Below are 18,007 nucleotides of genomic sequence, written 5' to 3'. Positions count from 1 at the left end.
TAAAATACCTAACCAATGTGTAAGTAAAATAATCTTAACAATACACGCAGAGTTATAAACTCTCTATATTTTCCCTTAGAAAAAAAGACACTGGAATTCTACTAGCTAGCTCTCTGAAAATTTAATCCCACTAGTGCTCAGAAAAAGAACCAAAAAAATGTTTGTAATTACTGGGAAAGAAAGAGAAAATAAAACAGAGAACATAATGCTGCTATAAAAATCCATTGATGTGCTCATACCATGAATACCATGGCAAGCTCAAGCCTTGCTACCTCAAAAATGTTTCAGTGGAACTGCAACACAGAAGTGTGATGTGAGTATCAGTTATGGGATGACTTCCCTACAAGGAAAGCTAAATAAACTCAACTCTTAAGCCCCAAAAAGAGAAAATGAAGGTAGAAGATGACATGGGATTTATGAAATCATGGAGCAAAATGAGGAAGGTGACTAGAGACTGGTTTGTAATGGTCTTTTCTAACACGAAAAGTGTTAGAAAAAGGGTGGGGGAAAGCAACTAACATTAACAGCTGGTAGCTAAAGTAAATAGAAAGAGATATTTTCTTATTAAACTTGAAATTGAACACCGCAACTCATTTCCACAAAATATTGTCCACATTTAAAGTTCACTGAGTACATAACATAGTGAAAAAAAAATTATTGGAAAGAACCATCAGTAAAAATTCAAAATAAGGGCAGCTTTGGGGGCTTAAGAAGTCTCTTTGCTCCAACCTACTAGAGGATAGGAGGTTATTCTACAGTTGTATTACCATACTCCTGCTGTATTTTTATTTCCTTTCCTACACATCAGCTATTGTACACTCTTAAAGAGAAATACTGGGCGAGAAGAGTTTTTGGTCTGTGTTATGGCCATTTTTTATGTTCTCAGGCAGTGTACCTTTTAGAAAAACATCCAGTTTCAATGCAAACCTACTGTAGACACACAGAAATTCATCGTTACTGATTAGCTCATCATAAAGACCACTTCAGTACATTTGTCAGTTGTCTCCAAGGTAAAATTTCACATTGCTACAAGGATGAGCCCATCTTCTTAAGGACACTTTACTCTTCTACAGCACTTACCCGGAGATCTCAAAGCATTTTACCAAGGAGAATAAGTACCATTCAGCTTGCTTTATAGCCAGGGAAACTGAGATCTGGAGCAGCAATATAAGTTGTTCAAAGGCAAATAGCTGATGAAGGCAGGGATAGAAACAAAATTCAGGTCTTCCTTTTAGCTCATATACTGGCTTATGCCAGCAATTAATTGGTTGTGGTGAATTATTTTCAAGTGGACCCAAAAAGCACATTAGAAAACTGTTAAGTTCTCAAGCACAAACTAAAAAAAAAAAAAAAAAAAAAAAAAAAAGAAAAAAAAAAAAGATTACAGCTGAAAGTAAAGTTCGAACAGCCTAAATATTTGACTTAATCCTGGGAAGGCCAAGATCTGCCTGCTTGAGAAACTGAAATGTTAATACAATCTTAGTTCTGAGAAATATTGCAGAGCAGTTCATTTCCAGGGTCAGTTCACACCAGTGGTTATTTAGAAAAAAAGCAGCTCAGTTAGCTGCCACCATTCCCTCTTTTCTAAGGGTCTTCCTCTGACCTTGCTGTGTTTTCATGGTTCACCACTTCTTTGACAGGGACTATATAAAAGATTGCATGTAAGAAATATATTTTTCTTAATAAATTCATGCTGAAATTCAGTTCCATGGCATGCATTTCCAGCCCTTTTCCCCTTAGGGGCACACCCTCAGGCAAGGAAGTAGCATTAAATCCTGGCTATGTCATTCTGCGGAAAGAAACCAGAATCAAAAATGCATTAATTCCAAAAGAAAATGGACAATAGAGTGCATTTTCTAGTTATCAGAAACTGAATTTCAAAGCATCCAATGCGTTGGACAGCTAGCTCTCTCCTGGCATATGTTCAAACCAAAATCCATTCAAGTGAATGAAACAAAAAAGGAAAAAAGGATGATTAACTATAATTTCTCCTTCACATTTTTCTCAATAAAGATATGGGTTTGTTGCACAAGATACAGATTCAGCATTTTTACCTAGAGCTTCCTTTGTCTGAAGCCAAAAACTTCAAAGACTTGTGTCCTATTCTCTTATTTTTAGCCCAAGTCAAGATTCTGATTTCTTCTAAAGACAAGTACGAAAGCAATCAAACAAATGTGTGTACTGATTGTTCAAAATTCTCATACCCTGAGACTTAAGCTGAGAATAATATGGTTTAAGGATGAACTTGAGGACTGCAAAACCTGAAGATCAGAAGGATTTTATTCTTGTCCAATCTGCATTTTCCCAAGGCGGATCAGAATTCCTGCATGACCTGTTTCTTGGTGTTATGCCATTTTGTACTGTAGCAGTTCAAAGGAAATGGGAAATTGAGAGCATTAGAAGTAATTTCTGATAGACTGAATCGTCCTGTCTTTCAAAGAGACTCAGGCTCTTTAGAAGTAGGTTCTAGCCTTCTGTGGCTGAAAATAAGAACAGTTTAATCATATTGATCCCAGCTAGTATAATGGTGACTCCTGAACACCTAATCATGCTACTATTGCTTAACAAGCAACTACAACTCAGCTGAGCTGTACATCGAGCACTTGGTTCTTAACTAACCAAATATGTACGATTCTCTGAATTAGCCAAGACTTCCTTCTCTGGGAGTGAAACTAATTTTAACTGCCTCATGCTGAGCAATCACATGTGGACAGGTACTGGATTTTAGTGATATCATGGCAGCTTTTAGATGAAGTAATTGGATTCTCTGCCTGAACCTTCTTTAGGAGATACTACTAGTTTCTTCTAGTACCATTCACATCACTTTATCTTTCCAGAAGTTCACTGGGATAGTTCTCCCACAGAATTTGCCTGGATGTTCTTTGGTAAACCTCTGTTTACCCACCATTTAAAATTTTTAATTAATTCAAATCCAACTCACTAATTGTGAATGAAAGAGGTCACAAAAATGTATTGTTTGTATCTTCTATTTCTGGTGGCCTTTGTCCACTGTAGGAAAGAGAAAAGCAGGCAGCTGGATTTAGCCCTTTGTTGCTACCTACATTAAGGCAGAAGCATACTGGCATACTGGAGGGAGATCCTGACTGTGTTGCCCTGGGTACATGACAGATGTCAAGCTTTAGCACTCTTAATATAGTTCTTCTCATAGTATCCTTGAAAGAATCAGTAACTTCAACAATAATAAGTGATGCTTATGTCATATATGATTTGATTTGACTTGCATAAGGATCGTAAAACGAGTCTGTCTAGTTTCTTCAACACAGAGTAAAGCCATTATTTTTAATTATAAACACAAGACTTAATTGTCAGTAAAAAAAAAATACATTTTTCAAAATTGCATTTTGGCAATCAAGGGAATATTGTAACATGAGTTTTCTGATTTGCATTTTAGACTAAATTTTTAGAGAACTCTTTTCTTCAGTCAGTGATGATTTATGTTGGGAGCAACCATAAGAAAAGTTAAAAAAAAAAAAAGGGCTTGCCCTTATGATTTTCTTAAATTGTATCAGCTGCTCCCCACTCCACAGTGCAATTACTGTTGTTATCTCATTAGCACTTTAATTAGAACCCAAGTGCAAGCTGATGTGGGAAAAGTTCAATTCACAATGTCAATTCAGGGCAGTACATTTGGGGCATGATCAGGGCTGTGGTTGGTTATGGCTCAGCCTAGAGCAGTCTCAGAGCTGTTCTAAATTAGAGACAGACATAATGGCCTGTACATAAAGAGGTAGTCCCTAACTTTTATTTTCCTTGCTTGTTTGTGGTCTTTACATTGAAAGGGCTTTCTGGGGAAGAACAAGGCTATTTTCATGACATGCTAGTGCTCCCACCTAAGAAATTTTCAGACCTTCTTGATTGCCAGAGGGAGGTGAAGGGGTTATGGTTCACAGTTCAGGCCTCTAGGCAATGCTATGAGAAGTAAATGTATTGAGTATTGCAAGCAAACTACCCTGTGATTTCTAAATAAGATTTGCTTGAAAGTCTGCCTACCAGTGAGTGAATTTACTGTGAACCTGTGTGTACTTTTGGGATGGCTTCCTTGGCGACACGCAGACTTTTACTACCTTTTTTCCCCCTTCACCTGCACACAATATGATATTTGCTGCATCTTAACAATTAGCACAAAAAATAACTCTCCTGATTTCAGTTTAGGAAGTGTTCCATTTAATAATTGTCTTCTTATGCCACAGGGAAGCTGTTTTCATGCTGAATCGCATGAAAGGTGTAGCACCAACAAGGCGATAGCTCAAGGCTTGTAAGCCTTGAGAAAGCTGGCAGTGGCTGCCTGTTCTGGAATCTCTGTGCCTTGTCCATAGGGGCTGCAGTGGGATAAGGGATGGTTCTACCCATCCTAAGTTCTCTCTGTTGGGGGGGGGGGGACACTCTACAGAGGCCTGGGAACTCTTTGTCAGGACAACTGCCTCCTTGCTACCTGTTTTTTACCACAAAGGATAAAATCATAAGGTAAGTAGAATCGGCTCTTTCAACGGCATCTTTTTTAATTGCATTGGCCTTTCCCATCCACGCCCAGTATTTTCTGGGAAAGCATCACTGTGTTTTAGTTGAAGGTTCAACATGGTTTATGAATGAACTTCCACTCTTTCTCTGCTTGCTAGTAGTTGGCACTGGGGACAGAGTGTTGGACAGAGAAACAGCTTGTTAATTGTAAGCTGCAATGAGAAGGAAATTAAAAAAAAGGAAAGCTAACAAGTGTATTATACATTTTTCCTTTCTAGATCTGAAAACACTCTACAAAGGAAAGTAAGCAGAATAACAGAGAGAGCTGAAATGAATGACCTAATGTCAAGGAAACAACCAAAAACAGATCCTAGCAATTATGACTTTGAGTGGTAGCTTCTGTGGCATCTTGAGAGAACAGCTGAGGATGTTTGACATTATTTGTCTTATTTTATATAAAAGATGTGGAACATCATAGGTGCCTATCAAATCATCCCTCTATGGAAGATGGTAGTGTCCTTCCACCCACACACATCCTTACCAGAAGAACAAGGATCACTGGCCCTTGATATATGTAGTCAATATATTTTCCTGGTTCTTTTCCAAACCAGCATCTGTAAGAAACAAAACAAATAACAGAATCACTTATGAATGGTAGTTCTTCTAGACTGACAAGAATGTCAAGGACAGCATACAGAGATGTGCCCTTAAGCCCCTGAGTTGTTTAATTACATACACAACAGGCAGGTGATTGAGTTTTCTGCTACAAAGTCTTCTTCTAGACACAGATATGATCCCCATTTTCCCTTCCCTTTATGATCTCACTACATTTCGGGCTATTGCCCATGTAAACATTTCCAAGAAATGTGAGAACCCACTATAAGAAAGTGCAGAAGAGGTATCCTGTTGGATCTGAAAAAGAATGAAATAAATATTCTTTGCAAGGAAAAGAAAATCTGTTAATGTATAGCAGTGCTCAAAGAGACTTCAATTCCAGAAAGTAAGGGCCTGTTGCTGTAGCAAATGTTTCTCAAACTCTGTGTAAATAAGGTACTGGGTGAATAAGGACTTCATCTTATTGGCTTAGCATCATTCTGGAGACCACAAAACCCAGTGTGCAGTACAGAGACCTTTTTTGGAACTAGGAAAATCTTGATTCAACACTTCCAAAAGGAAGTGAACTTAACTTGGGCAAACAAAATCATAGCTAAAATTACTGGGTCTCAAACTAGCAGAAAGCCTGGATGTGTCATGTGTGACTGAGTCCTAGCTTGACTTTCACTTTCCTAAAAACAAATGTTTTCTCCCCTGCTGTGTTATACAACAGACTATGCCTGTGTTTTCACAGTAACCCCTACTGATATTCATTCCATTCCCTTAACTGAGAGAAATACATTGGTTATATTCATGCTAGTAAATTAACTAGAAACAGGGCTCAAGTTGGGACTCAATCATTTATTGGATCACCATTACACTGTCTTTGGCTCAGTTTTGGCCCCAGACAAACAATGGCCAAGTCCCAAACATTTCCTGGGGAACAAATCTGGAGTTAGCATAGGCCAGAGACCATTCCCAGTAGTCTACAAACTGCACATAACTGTGATTTGGAGGCCAAGACAGTTTAATAATGTGGATGTGAGCCACTCTGTGCCATTTGACCTCTAGCCTCAGGAATGATTCTGGCCCAGCTAATTTACTAGTACAGATAAAACCACAAAGTCTAGATCTTCCTTCTACCAAACAGAGAAAACTTTGCTGTCATAACTCCACAGTATCTCAGTCATTGGAGCTCCAGATTTGTCACTTGGGAGGTACATTTTGGAGTTCAAGGGTCTGAGGTTTTTCCTCTTTTTGTAGATGCCTCATAGTGAGTCTATATAGGCAAAAATGAAGGCTTCTCTGCACTTACCTTGTCACAAAAGATAAGCCTGGTACTACTGGAGACATGAAAATAAGGACAATTCTTGAGCTAAGGGGATCATGGAGACAGATGCAGATTTGCACTTTTATAAACATGCAAGAAATAACATTTGTTGCCTCAAAGAGATTACAATCCATAAGACTGGGCATTGAAAGTAGATGATAGGAAAGCAGAGATAAGGAAAGCAATGACTCAAATGAAGTTATTTTTAAATCATATAATGGCCAAAAAGCCTGTCTTTCTCCAGAATGAGTTGCTTGCGAAAACAGAAGGGCTACTTGCCTGTTGCAAAATGCTGCTATTGAACTGAATGTACAGAAAAACTGAGAAATGGAGCAGGTCTCTAGGAGAACAGTTCATTATCACACAACTGTTTTTTCCTTTCTTTGATTCAATGTCTACATCTTTTTAAGTTCCAGCTGAATGAGGGGGCTTTGAATATTTTATAGATATAAAACACAACTGTTATTCCCTGATGCACTGACTGCGAATTAGTATAAACTGATAATTTTGCAACTAATCTTCCAAAATTTGGCACTGAGAGCGGGACTTGGAATAAAATACTTCCTGCAGTCCAAGTTATTATCCAAGAAGTATCCCCAGGATAGTCTTAAATGAATGAAACTGATTTTTGTGATTAGGGAGATGGAAAGATGTGAAGAAAAAGAAATTACAAGATATGCCAAAGGAAGGAAACAAAACCCTCTAGAAGTTGCAAGACCTAGATTTGAGGTAGCTTGTTGAAGAGCTCTTTGGGAGAAGTATTAAAGATTGTCTGAAATTCAGAGAACGAAGAGCTATTAGAAAAGGAGTTTCTGGGGAGATGCATATTCTCATGGAAGAATCAAACAGGACTAATAAGGAAACAGGCTGAGGCATGTGGCAGGACTCAGTGGGCTAACACAAGCCAGTAGAAAATTTGCAATGGAACCAGTGGAGCAGAAAGGAGGTTCTGGCTCGAAGGTTGCTCATTGCTCTTTGGAATTTAAATACCACTGTAATACCATATTTAGAGGCAGAACACTAACATTTATTATTCAAAACCCAGTATCAGAACAAGGTGAGGAACCACACATGCACACACACATACTTTCTCGCAATTCAAGGAGACAAAAAAGTGGCAAAGGGTAGACTTCTACAGCATAGGCATGTCCATGTGAGCTAGATGCTCCAGGCTCTGTTTGGAGTTAGTGGGGAAAAAAGGCATTTCTAGGTTGATGTTCATCTCATTAGGAAATAAATAAACCAGGTCTGTTAAATTACAATCTAAATATTTCTAATTCTGCTCATTAACTCTCAAGAGAGTCAAGGGTGACAGGCTGGATATAAGCCAATGACATGTATACGTGCATTTGTTTAGCTCTGTCTCAGATTTACAGTCTAACTGTTCAGACTGGGACCTTAGCTGGGACATTGCAATACGGACACAGTGCAACTCTGACTCTTCTGCCTGTGCCTTCATCTTAACTCTTACCCGTTATTTCTGCAATGAAATCAGCACCATACATTTCTTTAAACCCAATCAGACAGAAACCTTACACACTCAGTACTTGCTGCCTCAGAATTTTAATTCCAGCTGTGTGAAATTACATATAAAAGCCACTTTTTTTTCTTTTTTTTAGCTCTGAAAGAATAAACAAACACTCCCTGAATGTTGAAGAGAACCATGTATGAAGACAGCTCTAATTAGACTCAGATATATATGAACACACTTCTATTGAATAACACTAATTAATATTCTTCATGGTTCTCTAATAGTTCTTTATATAACAAAAATACTCCATTTTTATCATTATTGTTAACAAGATTTTACTAAAATTATTCTTATCAACTGTCCATCAGTGAAATTGCTACATTAATATCTCTTAAGTATCTGTGTATTTTTTACTGAGATTAAATAGTATGTTTTTCAGAAAATTGACGGATTATGCTAAAGAACTGCAAAACCCCAGATAAGATATTTGCCACAGTACCAATTAAATTTACCTCACTATACAGAAAAAAATGCAAAAAAACCCTAACAAGCCAGCTAAAGCACTTTTAAAATATTCTTCTTGTGTACTATTTTTGAAATTTTAAACTATTTTGAGCTACAGAACTTGAACTCTAGTACAACCACCCTCCAACCACCTTCTGATACAGTTCAAATGCATTTGCAGCTGAAGAACAGAAGACTCCCATTTTGTCCCAGATTATAGACTGTCCCTTTGGATATCCATGCAGACTGGGAGGTTGCAGAAGTGTCTGATTTTAATGTTTCCATGTTTTTTTTTTTTTTTTTATTTGTCTCCAGTCTGCCCTGCATATGACATTACTGTGAACGTGAAAAGCAGTTTTCATTCAATAGTCTTTACCTTAGAGGTTAATGCCTCTACCAGCTCTTCATTTACAAGAGCTATGCCCTGTCTCTCTGGATGCATGTGGATATCATGGATACATGATTCCTGGCCCCACAACTGATACTCAGCAGTACAGTGCTGAGATTCCAGGTTGCTACACCTCATGCTATGGTAGATGGAAGCCAAAAGGACTTTCTCAATGCACAGTACATTTGCAGCAACTGTGACATGCAATGATGATGTGCATGTGAATGTTTCACTCCGAGAAAATCATCAGTTTAAAGACAGAAAGGTGAAAACATCCCAGAGCTTTAGGTTTAATAGGCCTGATTGACAGAGTAACCTGGCACCTCCCTTCTTAGCAAGTGTGTGAGGCAAAAGGGCATGAAATGTGTGCGTTAGAGTGTAGAGATTTGTCAGTACTTAAATTTAAAACTGAACTTAAAAGCACAAGCCCCGTTTGATAATCCATCATCAGAGCACAGAGCTTGATCCTAGGGACTCGGTAGGAACAATGTGGCTTCTAAACACCATTCTGCGTATCAAAGAGGATCACTCCATTTTTCTCACTCTGCTGTTCGTATTTTGCATCCTCCTTCTGTAACACTACACTATTCAGGACATGCACTGGTGAAAGGTAGCACACATACCTATATGTATGGTGAGATTCTTTTGCATTCACTTTGCAGGCACACAGATGATGATGGAAGGAGGCACTGCTAAACATGATGCAGTGCTTTCTGCACCTATGCAGAAACCTGCCTTGTGTGCAGTCTGATCATATGGTATGGCATGTGTCAATCAAGCGTCTTGCTTTCCCTTTTTTTTTCTTGAGAGTGATGAGCAGTCTTCCAAAACAAGGTGTACAAAATTTTGCGTTCAACCAGATCATTCACATCAGGAATATTTAATGTGTATCACCACTATTAAAGCATACGGTGTTCTCCCTCTTCTGAGTTCCAAGACACAAGTTTGCTTTCGTTTTGTGCTGCTTAAGATGACTATTCTTTCACCTCTGCCTCAGCTTCAGCATAATGAGACATCTCCCACACCGACTCAACTTGTGAAAAGTAACAGCTGTGAAGAACCTGACCATGAAGCAGACCCAGAATGCTGCAATCTTTGACATACACAGGATGAAGCAGTTCTGTGAGCACAAAAATCAAGGAAATCTGGTGAGCTAAGGTTATCTCCTAGGGTTTCTTGACATGGATACCTGAGGAAACAGGTTCCAACTGAAGCTTTTACTGACATTTTGAGATTGAAAATGTGATTTCTGCTGCTTGATTACTGTAGGCAGGGCTGAGATTACACAAAACTTCTCAGTCAGTGAAAGGTGTTCAGCCGGTGGCCTGTATGCATAACCCCTAGATTATGATCATGGTCACCACTAACGCTATAGAAGAGAAACTGGTCAAGGGTTCAAACATTCACAGAGAGTATAGAAGATGGATTTAATAGGACGGGACAGAATTCCTCTCTTCTTAATGTAGAAGATGCCTACAGCATGGATGCCCACAGCTGAGCTAGTCATCCGTATAGTCCAGAGAGTGAAACAGTGCTTGGAAGTCTAACTCATCCAACCTACTTGGTGTATCTCCTTCAGCATGAAATGAAGTGCATCCCTATTTTAATTGATTACTGCTGGTGAGAACACTGATTAGTGCATAAGAGATCGCTGATTAGTGCAGACAGTGACACCTACAAGGCAGACACTAGAGTTTAATCAGATGAGCTCCAGACAGAAAGACAGTGTAGTCACACGGCAAATAGACCCACAGGGGAAAAGATTTTTTAAGGTTAGAAAGGGAAGCTGTATGGGATCAAGTAATAGATATTGATCCAGAAACTAGCAAAAAGCACAATCTGAGCCAAATCTGACCACTATTGATGTTGGGGGGTGGGAGGGGGAACAAAGCACACAAAGCACAGATGCTTCTTTATCTTCTACGTTATTCAATTTTGTGCAATTGTTGCTTCCAGTTGGAAAAGCCAGAAACAGAAATGCAACAAATTCTAGGCATAAGACTGTTCTTGGTAGACTTAAAACTGAATCCTGCACACCCAGAGGCTAAATCCTTTAAACTCAATGGCATTTTTTACCAAGGCCATACTCACATAAAAGTCCCATAGAAGGACACTACCCTGACTGTAAATCATGTATAAAGCTATGAAATGAGATTTTCAGGGTTTGGGTAAGGAGATTTGGGAGAAGCTTTGTGTTTTCATTCAGCCAGGGCTATGAACTTTGAGATGGTCTCAGTTTGGATAGAATGATTTGACCTTTTCTCTTTCCTCTATCATCAGCCTCATTTCTGAACCATCAGTTCAACCTGGATGTACTTACTAGTTTATTTAGAGAGATACATAAACACAAATGTTAGTATCACTTACTGTTCATTTTCATAATACAGTTTGCCAATGGCCCAGGCAATGATGATTGGGCAAGGAATACCTGCAACAACAACAACAAAAAAACAGGAGTTAATCACAATCAAAGTGTATATAGATGAATTAGATGTAGATACAGATATATATAAAGATAAGAGAGCCTTGGTTAATGGACTGGAAGACTCTAAATACAACTGGTCGTATCTTAGCTGATATATCTGAGACATTGCAATTGCTAAAACCTCTTTATGTATAAAAAGAATTCACCTCAACAAGAAAAAAGCTCTAGTACCAGTAAGACAAGTTAATACATTTCTTAGCAAACACACACATATATGCCTCTCTTTCCACATAAACAATCAGAACTATTTTGCTGACTTACAAGAAATTTTCATCCCTTTTCATTTTCCTGCAGTCGATACTGCAAAATCTTAAAGACAGCATTTGGAGATGTGTATTGTTTAGGTTTTTATTTTCCAGTCTGCAAGAAGCTTGTAAATGTATTGGTCTCTTCGGATGAAACTCATTTTCAATGTTTTATTGGGAACTTCTGCACTTGAATCTTCCCTGTGAAACAGGATGATGGAAAAAATCTCTTGATATCTTGCTATATCTGCATTCATTTGTTTTTTGCCTTCTCTAAACCATCCAGCTTCTTTTAGCTTTTTATATGTCATTCTGCCTCCGATATGCAGTGTGCTCTGTCCCTGCATCTAAGTTCTTCTCAAGCCCATATATTTGCTTTATAGGGCTTGCTTTCTCTGTTGTACTTAAAAGTTCTACAGTAGGCACACCAGCGCTCCCTGAAAATGTGATATCATTGCAGTAGATGAGGTGTATTTGTACACTTCGTGTCTCTCCACTGCCACTGACTCTGCTTGTTATTTCAATCTCATGTCCAGAGCCTTGACCTCGCTGTTCTAGGCCTTTAGAGTCCAGCTGGTTTCAAGAGGAAGAGCTTCTTGCTGGAGGAGGAAATTGGAGGTGGACAAAAGTCAGGAAAGCTGACCTTCCAACACAAACCTCTTGTGGGAAACAGGGCCCTTTTTTGTCCATGCATTCCCCAGGTGAAGTCTGGATTGATGTCAGAGTTGGAAGAGCGGGGTTTACTGTCTGCATTTCCCCTTTACCTTTAACCTGTCACCTCAGGCAAAAAACAAATTCCAGCTCCATCTCTCATTCCAGGTCCCAGATTCATGTCTCTCTAAAATCATTGCTACTCTAAGGCTAATGCACAGGCAGAGGCCCAGATTCAAGGACCCTCACTGGTACCGGCTTCTTTCCCACTGGAAGCAACATGACTTAAGCCTTCATGTAGGAGCTACTATGGCCAGGTATCTCACCCTGCTCATTGTCTCTGGTGTTGGAAATGAAGGCTTTAAAGAGATGAAACAGCATGGAAACAGCACTGCAAAACAGCAGGGATTGGACTGAATTGCTGAGGAGTCATTTTAACCTCAGCAAGAATCATAGCACAGTTCTGATTTCTGCCCCATAATGGTGGGGCTCCTGTGCCCTGTAAGTGATTATATTGGTTTTCTTCTTGACCATCAATGACTCACAGTCAGATGCAGTTTGTCCCCCCATGCCCTTGCTAGTGAACATGAACAGTATAGCCATATCCTTTACTTCTCCTTGTGAAGGAAGATCAAAGAATTGAGTATGAGGATGGTAAAAGAGAAGCACATGGGAAGGCAAAGCTGAGCTCAAAAGCACCCAAGAGGGTGAGAGGAAAACAACATCCTGCACAGAGCACTCCTGCATTTGTAAGAAGAGATCTAGAAGTCCCTGGATGAGACAAAGAGATAAACTTCTGGGCACTAATCCAGTCAGGAGTTTGTGAGAGCTGTGTGAGCAGTCAATTTTCCAGTTTGGTGACAAAACTGAAAAATGTTGAAAAAAATCAGAATCAATTCCCCACATAAACATTTTCTTTCTACTGTTATAACTCCACTTTCCTCCCATTCCACTTTGGATTGAATATCAAATTTTGTTCTTAAAGCATTTTCTGCCTTTAGAATTGAAATTCTAATTTGCAATTTGTGGCCATTGCTGCTTGTTATACTGTCTGCTACTACTAAGAAGAGTTCGGCTCCATCATCTTTCTAGTTGTCCTTCAAAATATTTCTAGACACCTATTAGATCCCTCCTTACCCTCCTGTCTGCCAGACTAAAGAAGCTCTGCTCCCTCAACCTCACTTTATATGCCCCGTTCCTTAGGCCCTTGACTACTTCAGTAGCCTTCTACTGGGTAAACTCATTTTCCACTTCCCTCTTGACCTAAGAGGCCCGAATTGAACACAGTATTCCAAAAGGTGGCCTTACAAAAAAGATGAGTAGAAGGGATTAACAACTCAGTCTGCTGGCCACTCTCCTAGTGTAGCCATATATATGTGGTTACCTTATTCAACTTGAGAGGGCACTTCTGGCTCATACTCAGCCCGGCATCCGCTGTAACCCTCAGGTTCTTTTCAGGAGGATTGCTGCTCTGCTTGGTGGTTCCCAGACTGTACTGATGGAGCAGCCAATATTGATGCAGCTAGAGAAGACGAGTAGCTTTTGCTCTAGCCCAGGCTGGTACAGTAGCAATGAGGTAACAGGTCAAGAAAAGAGTCATTTTTTTTTTTATCTTTGAGCTGCCATAGAGATGGTACAAAGAGAACCTGGAGAACCTGTGACCCCTATTAAGGGCTGTTTTTTAGAAACAAAACTTTCAGCAGCCCAAAAGACAGCTGTAAGACTGGACTGGCAGGTAATTAGGCTTCTCTTCTAGTCACCTCATCACTCAGAAGTGTCTCATCTGTCTCTTGAGACTGAGTGGTCCACAAGGTAGAGACAGTGTCTTTTCTGATTCAGGCTGTGGTGAGCAGCAGTATCTAATGGGATGTGATCAGTATTTTGCTGTTCAGGTATGAACTACTACATTCCTAAAGTGCTGAGCCTGGGCATTCTTTTTCTTTCCTTTCCTTAAGATCAAGTATCTCAGGATCTAAATGAAGAAGATGAATCCAGAAGTAACCTATCATCAGCTTTATTCATCACCACAGTGAAGAACTAAATCTGCTCACATGTTGTTCTGACATGAAGTCGGGTTTGAATGTCAGATTTCACCATACTGGGATTTTTCAAGTTTGTTTTTCCTGCTCTTGTTTTTATCACTTTAATGCCAGACACCATGTAACACCATTTTAAATGTCCATGGCACTTACACCATCCTATGAAGAGAAAGACCCATTTCCGCAGCTTATCTGTGGAGTAAGTCATTACTATGGCAGTGTGTAAGTAGCATCCTTCCACAAACATCCAGAAGAAGTTGGTCACCACAAAATAATTGTACACAGTAGTAATACACCGACACCAGGGCTGGAAAAGAAAAAGATTATTTTAAAATCATTGTGAAAACATTTTTAAAACTCTGCTTCTAGCTAGCGCTTAAAAATAAATAGTAAGTTTTTCAAGGAATGCAGAATCATACCTGTGACTTGGAATCAGAGTATCTTATGTGCTATCTGGACATATGCAGCTATATCCATAACTTTATGCTGAGGATTGGCTTTGGCCACAACATGCAGGATCACCTGTACCTTAGCATGTCTGGAAAGATAATGTGCTGTAAGGCATGTCCACACCAGCAGCCGTTTAAGAAGCAGTGTGTAGAAAGAAGGCAAGAGGCAGATCATATGACTACAGATGATCTTTCAGAAAGGTACTGTCATAGCCTAGAGACATATTCAAAGATGGCGTAAGAGTCTAAGTATGTCTTAGGCAGTGTAACCCATCTGTTGAGCAATTGGAAGAAAATATAAGATAGAAATTAATATCACTGGCTTGCCTCCTTTCCACTGAATATAAGAAATATCACTAGCATTTACAAAAGATGTTTTACTTTAAAGCTTTTGTTTTGTCAACTGCTTAGTCTCCTCTGTTCCTGCCGTTAATGCTTCTGTTTGTAGGTTACATCACTCTACCTCTCGCCCTCTGAATTCTGTCCTATTATCAGTAAGATTTTTGGTCAGGCTCAATATATGTTTAAAGGTAACTTTTCTAACAATAATGCATTAACAACACAGACGTGGAATAGACAATCAGCTATAGACAGACACATGATAATATCCCATCAGTTGATCACAGGTAACTACTGATGGGAATTTCCATAGTGCTTTGCATAGAAATCTGGGAAATCGCCTTCTGATCAAGCAGGCATTCAATATATGCAGGCATTTGATATATTCCCTGAAGTGTGACACTAATTACCCATGTTAGTTGAAATCACTTATGTCATTTTTGATATTAGCATTCTCCATTCTTTTAATTGACACTGCTAAAGTGTTTTAAACTGAACCCCTCAGTTAATTTTGTCTAGGACCTCAGATGCATGAGGTGTTGATGATATGCAGGTAACCAACATAGCAGCAGATACATAATCAAACCCAGCAACATTTTGTGGACTAAGAACTTATTGGATGAAAAACACATTTACAAAATGATTACCCATTCATAAGTTGTGATCACTTCTGTGTATTGTGCAGCAATAACCAGAAAAGAACTTCTGGATGTGTCAAAACATTGTATCAAAACATTTAATTTCCCCATTGTTTTATAAGATTTGAAATTTAATTTGACTTGATCTTTAAAATAAAGTTAAAAAAAACAACTCATAAGAGTAAACACTTTGTTTTGAAACAAAGTTTGCTTCAAAATGAGTAAAAATGCCTTTGTTTCTCCTTCTGGCCTGATAAAGACAAAAAGCATGAATAAAATACACTGTTTTTGATTAACACAGAATAGATATTTGGACTCCATTCCTGACTGTCCTCAAAACAAGTAAAACCAGGTTTCTTAGGAGTTTGAGTCACATACTTGATTTTGCTGTCTAAGAAGTTATGAGGATGAATTAAACATTTTGTTGCAGTTAAATTACTTGGCAGGCCTCAGCCTCAGGTACATTATGTCTGGACTCATGTTCCACTTTTTCCCTCCTGTGCAGCACTTACATCATTTTTTTCTTCTCCACAGATGCTTATTTTCATAAGAATTATAAAAACTTAATTATCTCTGAGCCTCTTGCTCTTTTGTCAGACCTGAGAGAAATTGGCCAGCAGACTCTGAGGATAATAGGACATATATAGACATAATAAATACACACAAAGGTGGTGAGATCTCCCTTTGCCTCATTTCCATAGGAAATGAGAACAAAAAGAATTTTTGAGCAACTGTAAAGAATTCCTTGAGGAATTGTGGATTTTTTATTATTATTGAATAGTAAAACCTATTAACAGAACTCATTAATTTTTACCACTTCATTTATTTGACCAAGGATACCTGATCCCCATATAGTATCCATCATTAGGCTGTAGGTATCTTCAGCAATTCCCTCTTCCTGTTTTATTAACATAAGCACTGTAACTGCATGCAAAATATTTCCATGCTGAGTCCTTGATGCTTCTGTATCTGCATTATGTAATCTCCACTAATCAGTACAGAAGAGATCATATCATAAACTGGCATATATGATGCTTCATCCATTGATTTTAGTGGTGTCATTTTCATTTGGATTTACACCACAGTAAGAATATCAATAAACTTATCATCAAGCTTGTAAAAACACCTTCCCCAAAAGACTTCAGTGTTCTACAGAGAACAGATTAACACAGGGAAAGTGAGGCACGAGAGCAGCTATCCTTATATTTGAACATTTTCTTTAGTGCTCTGTGGCCACATTTCAAAAGCATTTAAATGCCTAACTCCAGCTTATTTTGCTTAAATAAGTGAAAAATCCTGTATCAAGATTTACAGTATTGTCATCACAGTAAACCAAGCAGCATACAACTGTCAATAATAAAGCTCACATACCTCCATCTTTTATAGCTTGAAAATGTCAACAACATAGACAAAGCAACCAGTGAATTAATAGGAGTAATAGCTATTCCTTCTTAAGGATCATCTGCTTGAATAATAATACAAAATGATGCATAGGTGTCTTAAAAATCTTAGAATCTTAATATTCTTTTTATTTAACTACTGACAATTTTTCTGTCTGTTTCTAAAAACTATGGGATCAAAGTTGCCAAATCTGACATTTGAATAATTAACCAAGGATGATGAATAGCCAGTAGACATTAAAATGAATAGCTCTCCAGACTCTTGAGGTAGTTTTCCATATCTACAGGACTAATTCTTCCATGAGTGGAGCCACACTGACTGACATCAGCTATGATTCCAGCTCATACTCTGCAGCCACAAGAGAAAAGGGTGCATGAAAAGGGTATGAAGGGTGCGTGTGAGTGCATGCATGCCTGTTTGCAGCACAGTGGCAAGTTCTTCTTGATGATGGAGGAAGCCCTGGAGGGGGGGAGCCCTAAAAGGAGAATATTTTATCATAAGAAGTATAATATGCCACTTCAATAAATCAAGAAGATTTATTCCCCAGGAAAATGTAGAAACCTGGAGAAAAAGTAAGTGATACTTTTAATCCACTTGTATTATTGGGTCACTCAAACAGAAGTCCATTACAATACTTACATAAGGCCTGACTCAATCACCCTCATTCAAATCAGCATGTCAATTGGGAGTTATTTGAATGAACACAAAACAGCATGGAGAAATGGAGAACAAGTGAAATGGGAGTATGGTGATGTGCAGAATTTCTCAAGAGTGCTCAGTGCCATGCAAAGAAGATGGCACGCTCTTTGCTCACTTTGGCCCTTCAATTGTTTTACTGTGTGGGTCTATCCTCTCCCTTGAATTAGCTCTAAATCTTAATCACACTTTAGAAAGCTGATTTAGCTCACTATGCCAACAGAAAACTCTTCCTTTTTTTTTTTTTTTTTTTTTTTTTTTTTTTTTTTTTTGGCTAGATTAGTTTTCCCCTAGTTCA

The 18,007-nt window shown here is 38.6% G+C and overlaps 1 protein-coding gene across 3 annotated transcripts in view; it reads right to left on the bottom strand.

Moving 5' to 3' along the window:
* Positions 1-18,007, bottom strand: part of LOC134135955 (corticotropin-releasing factor receptor 2) — a 145,841-nt gene that overhangs the window by 26,338 nt on the left and 101,496 nt on the right. For all 3 annotated transcript variants that reach the window (XM_062567643.1, XM_062567644.1, XM_062567645.1), the window contains 3 exons: positions 14,340-14,493; positions 11,134-11,194; positions 5,021-5,093 (listed from right to left, as the gene is read on the bottom strand). In XM_062567643.1, the coding sequence (XP_062423627.1) occupies positions 5,021-5,093; positions 11,134-11,194; positions 14,340-14,493 (288 nt within the window). The remainder of the gene's footprint in view (positions 1-5,020; positions 5,094-11,133; positions 11,195-14,339; positions 14,494-18,007) is intronic.

This window comes from Rhea pennata, chromosome 2, assembly GCF_028389875.1.
Source record: "Rhea pennata isolate bPtePen1 chromosome 2, bPtePen1.pri, whole genome shotgun sequence".
Classification (NCBI taxonomy): Eukaryota; Metazoa; Chordata; class Aves; order Rheiformes; family Rheidae; genus Rhea; species Rhea pennata.
The sequence above is the reverse complement of the archived record's forward strand: the minus strand, read 5'-3'. Positions and strand labels throughout refer to the sequence as shown.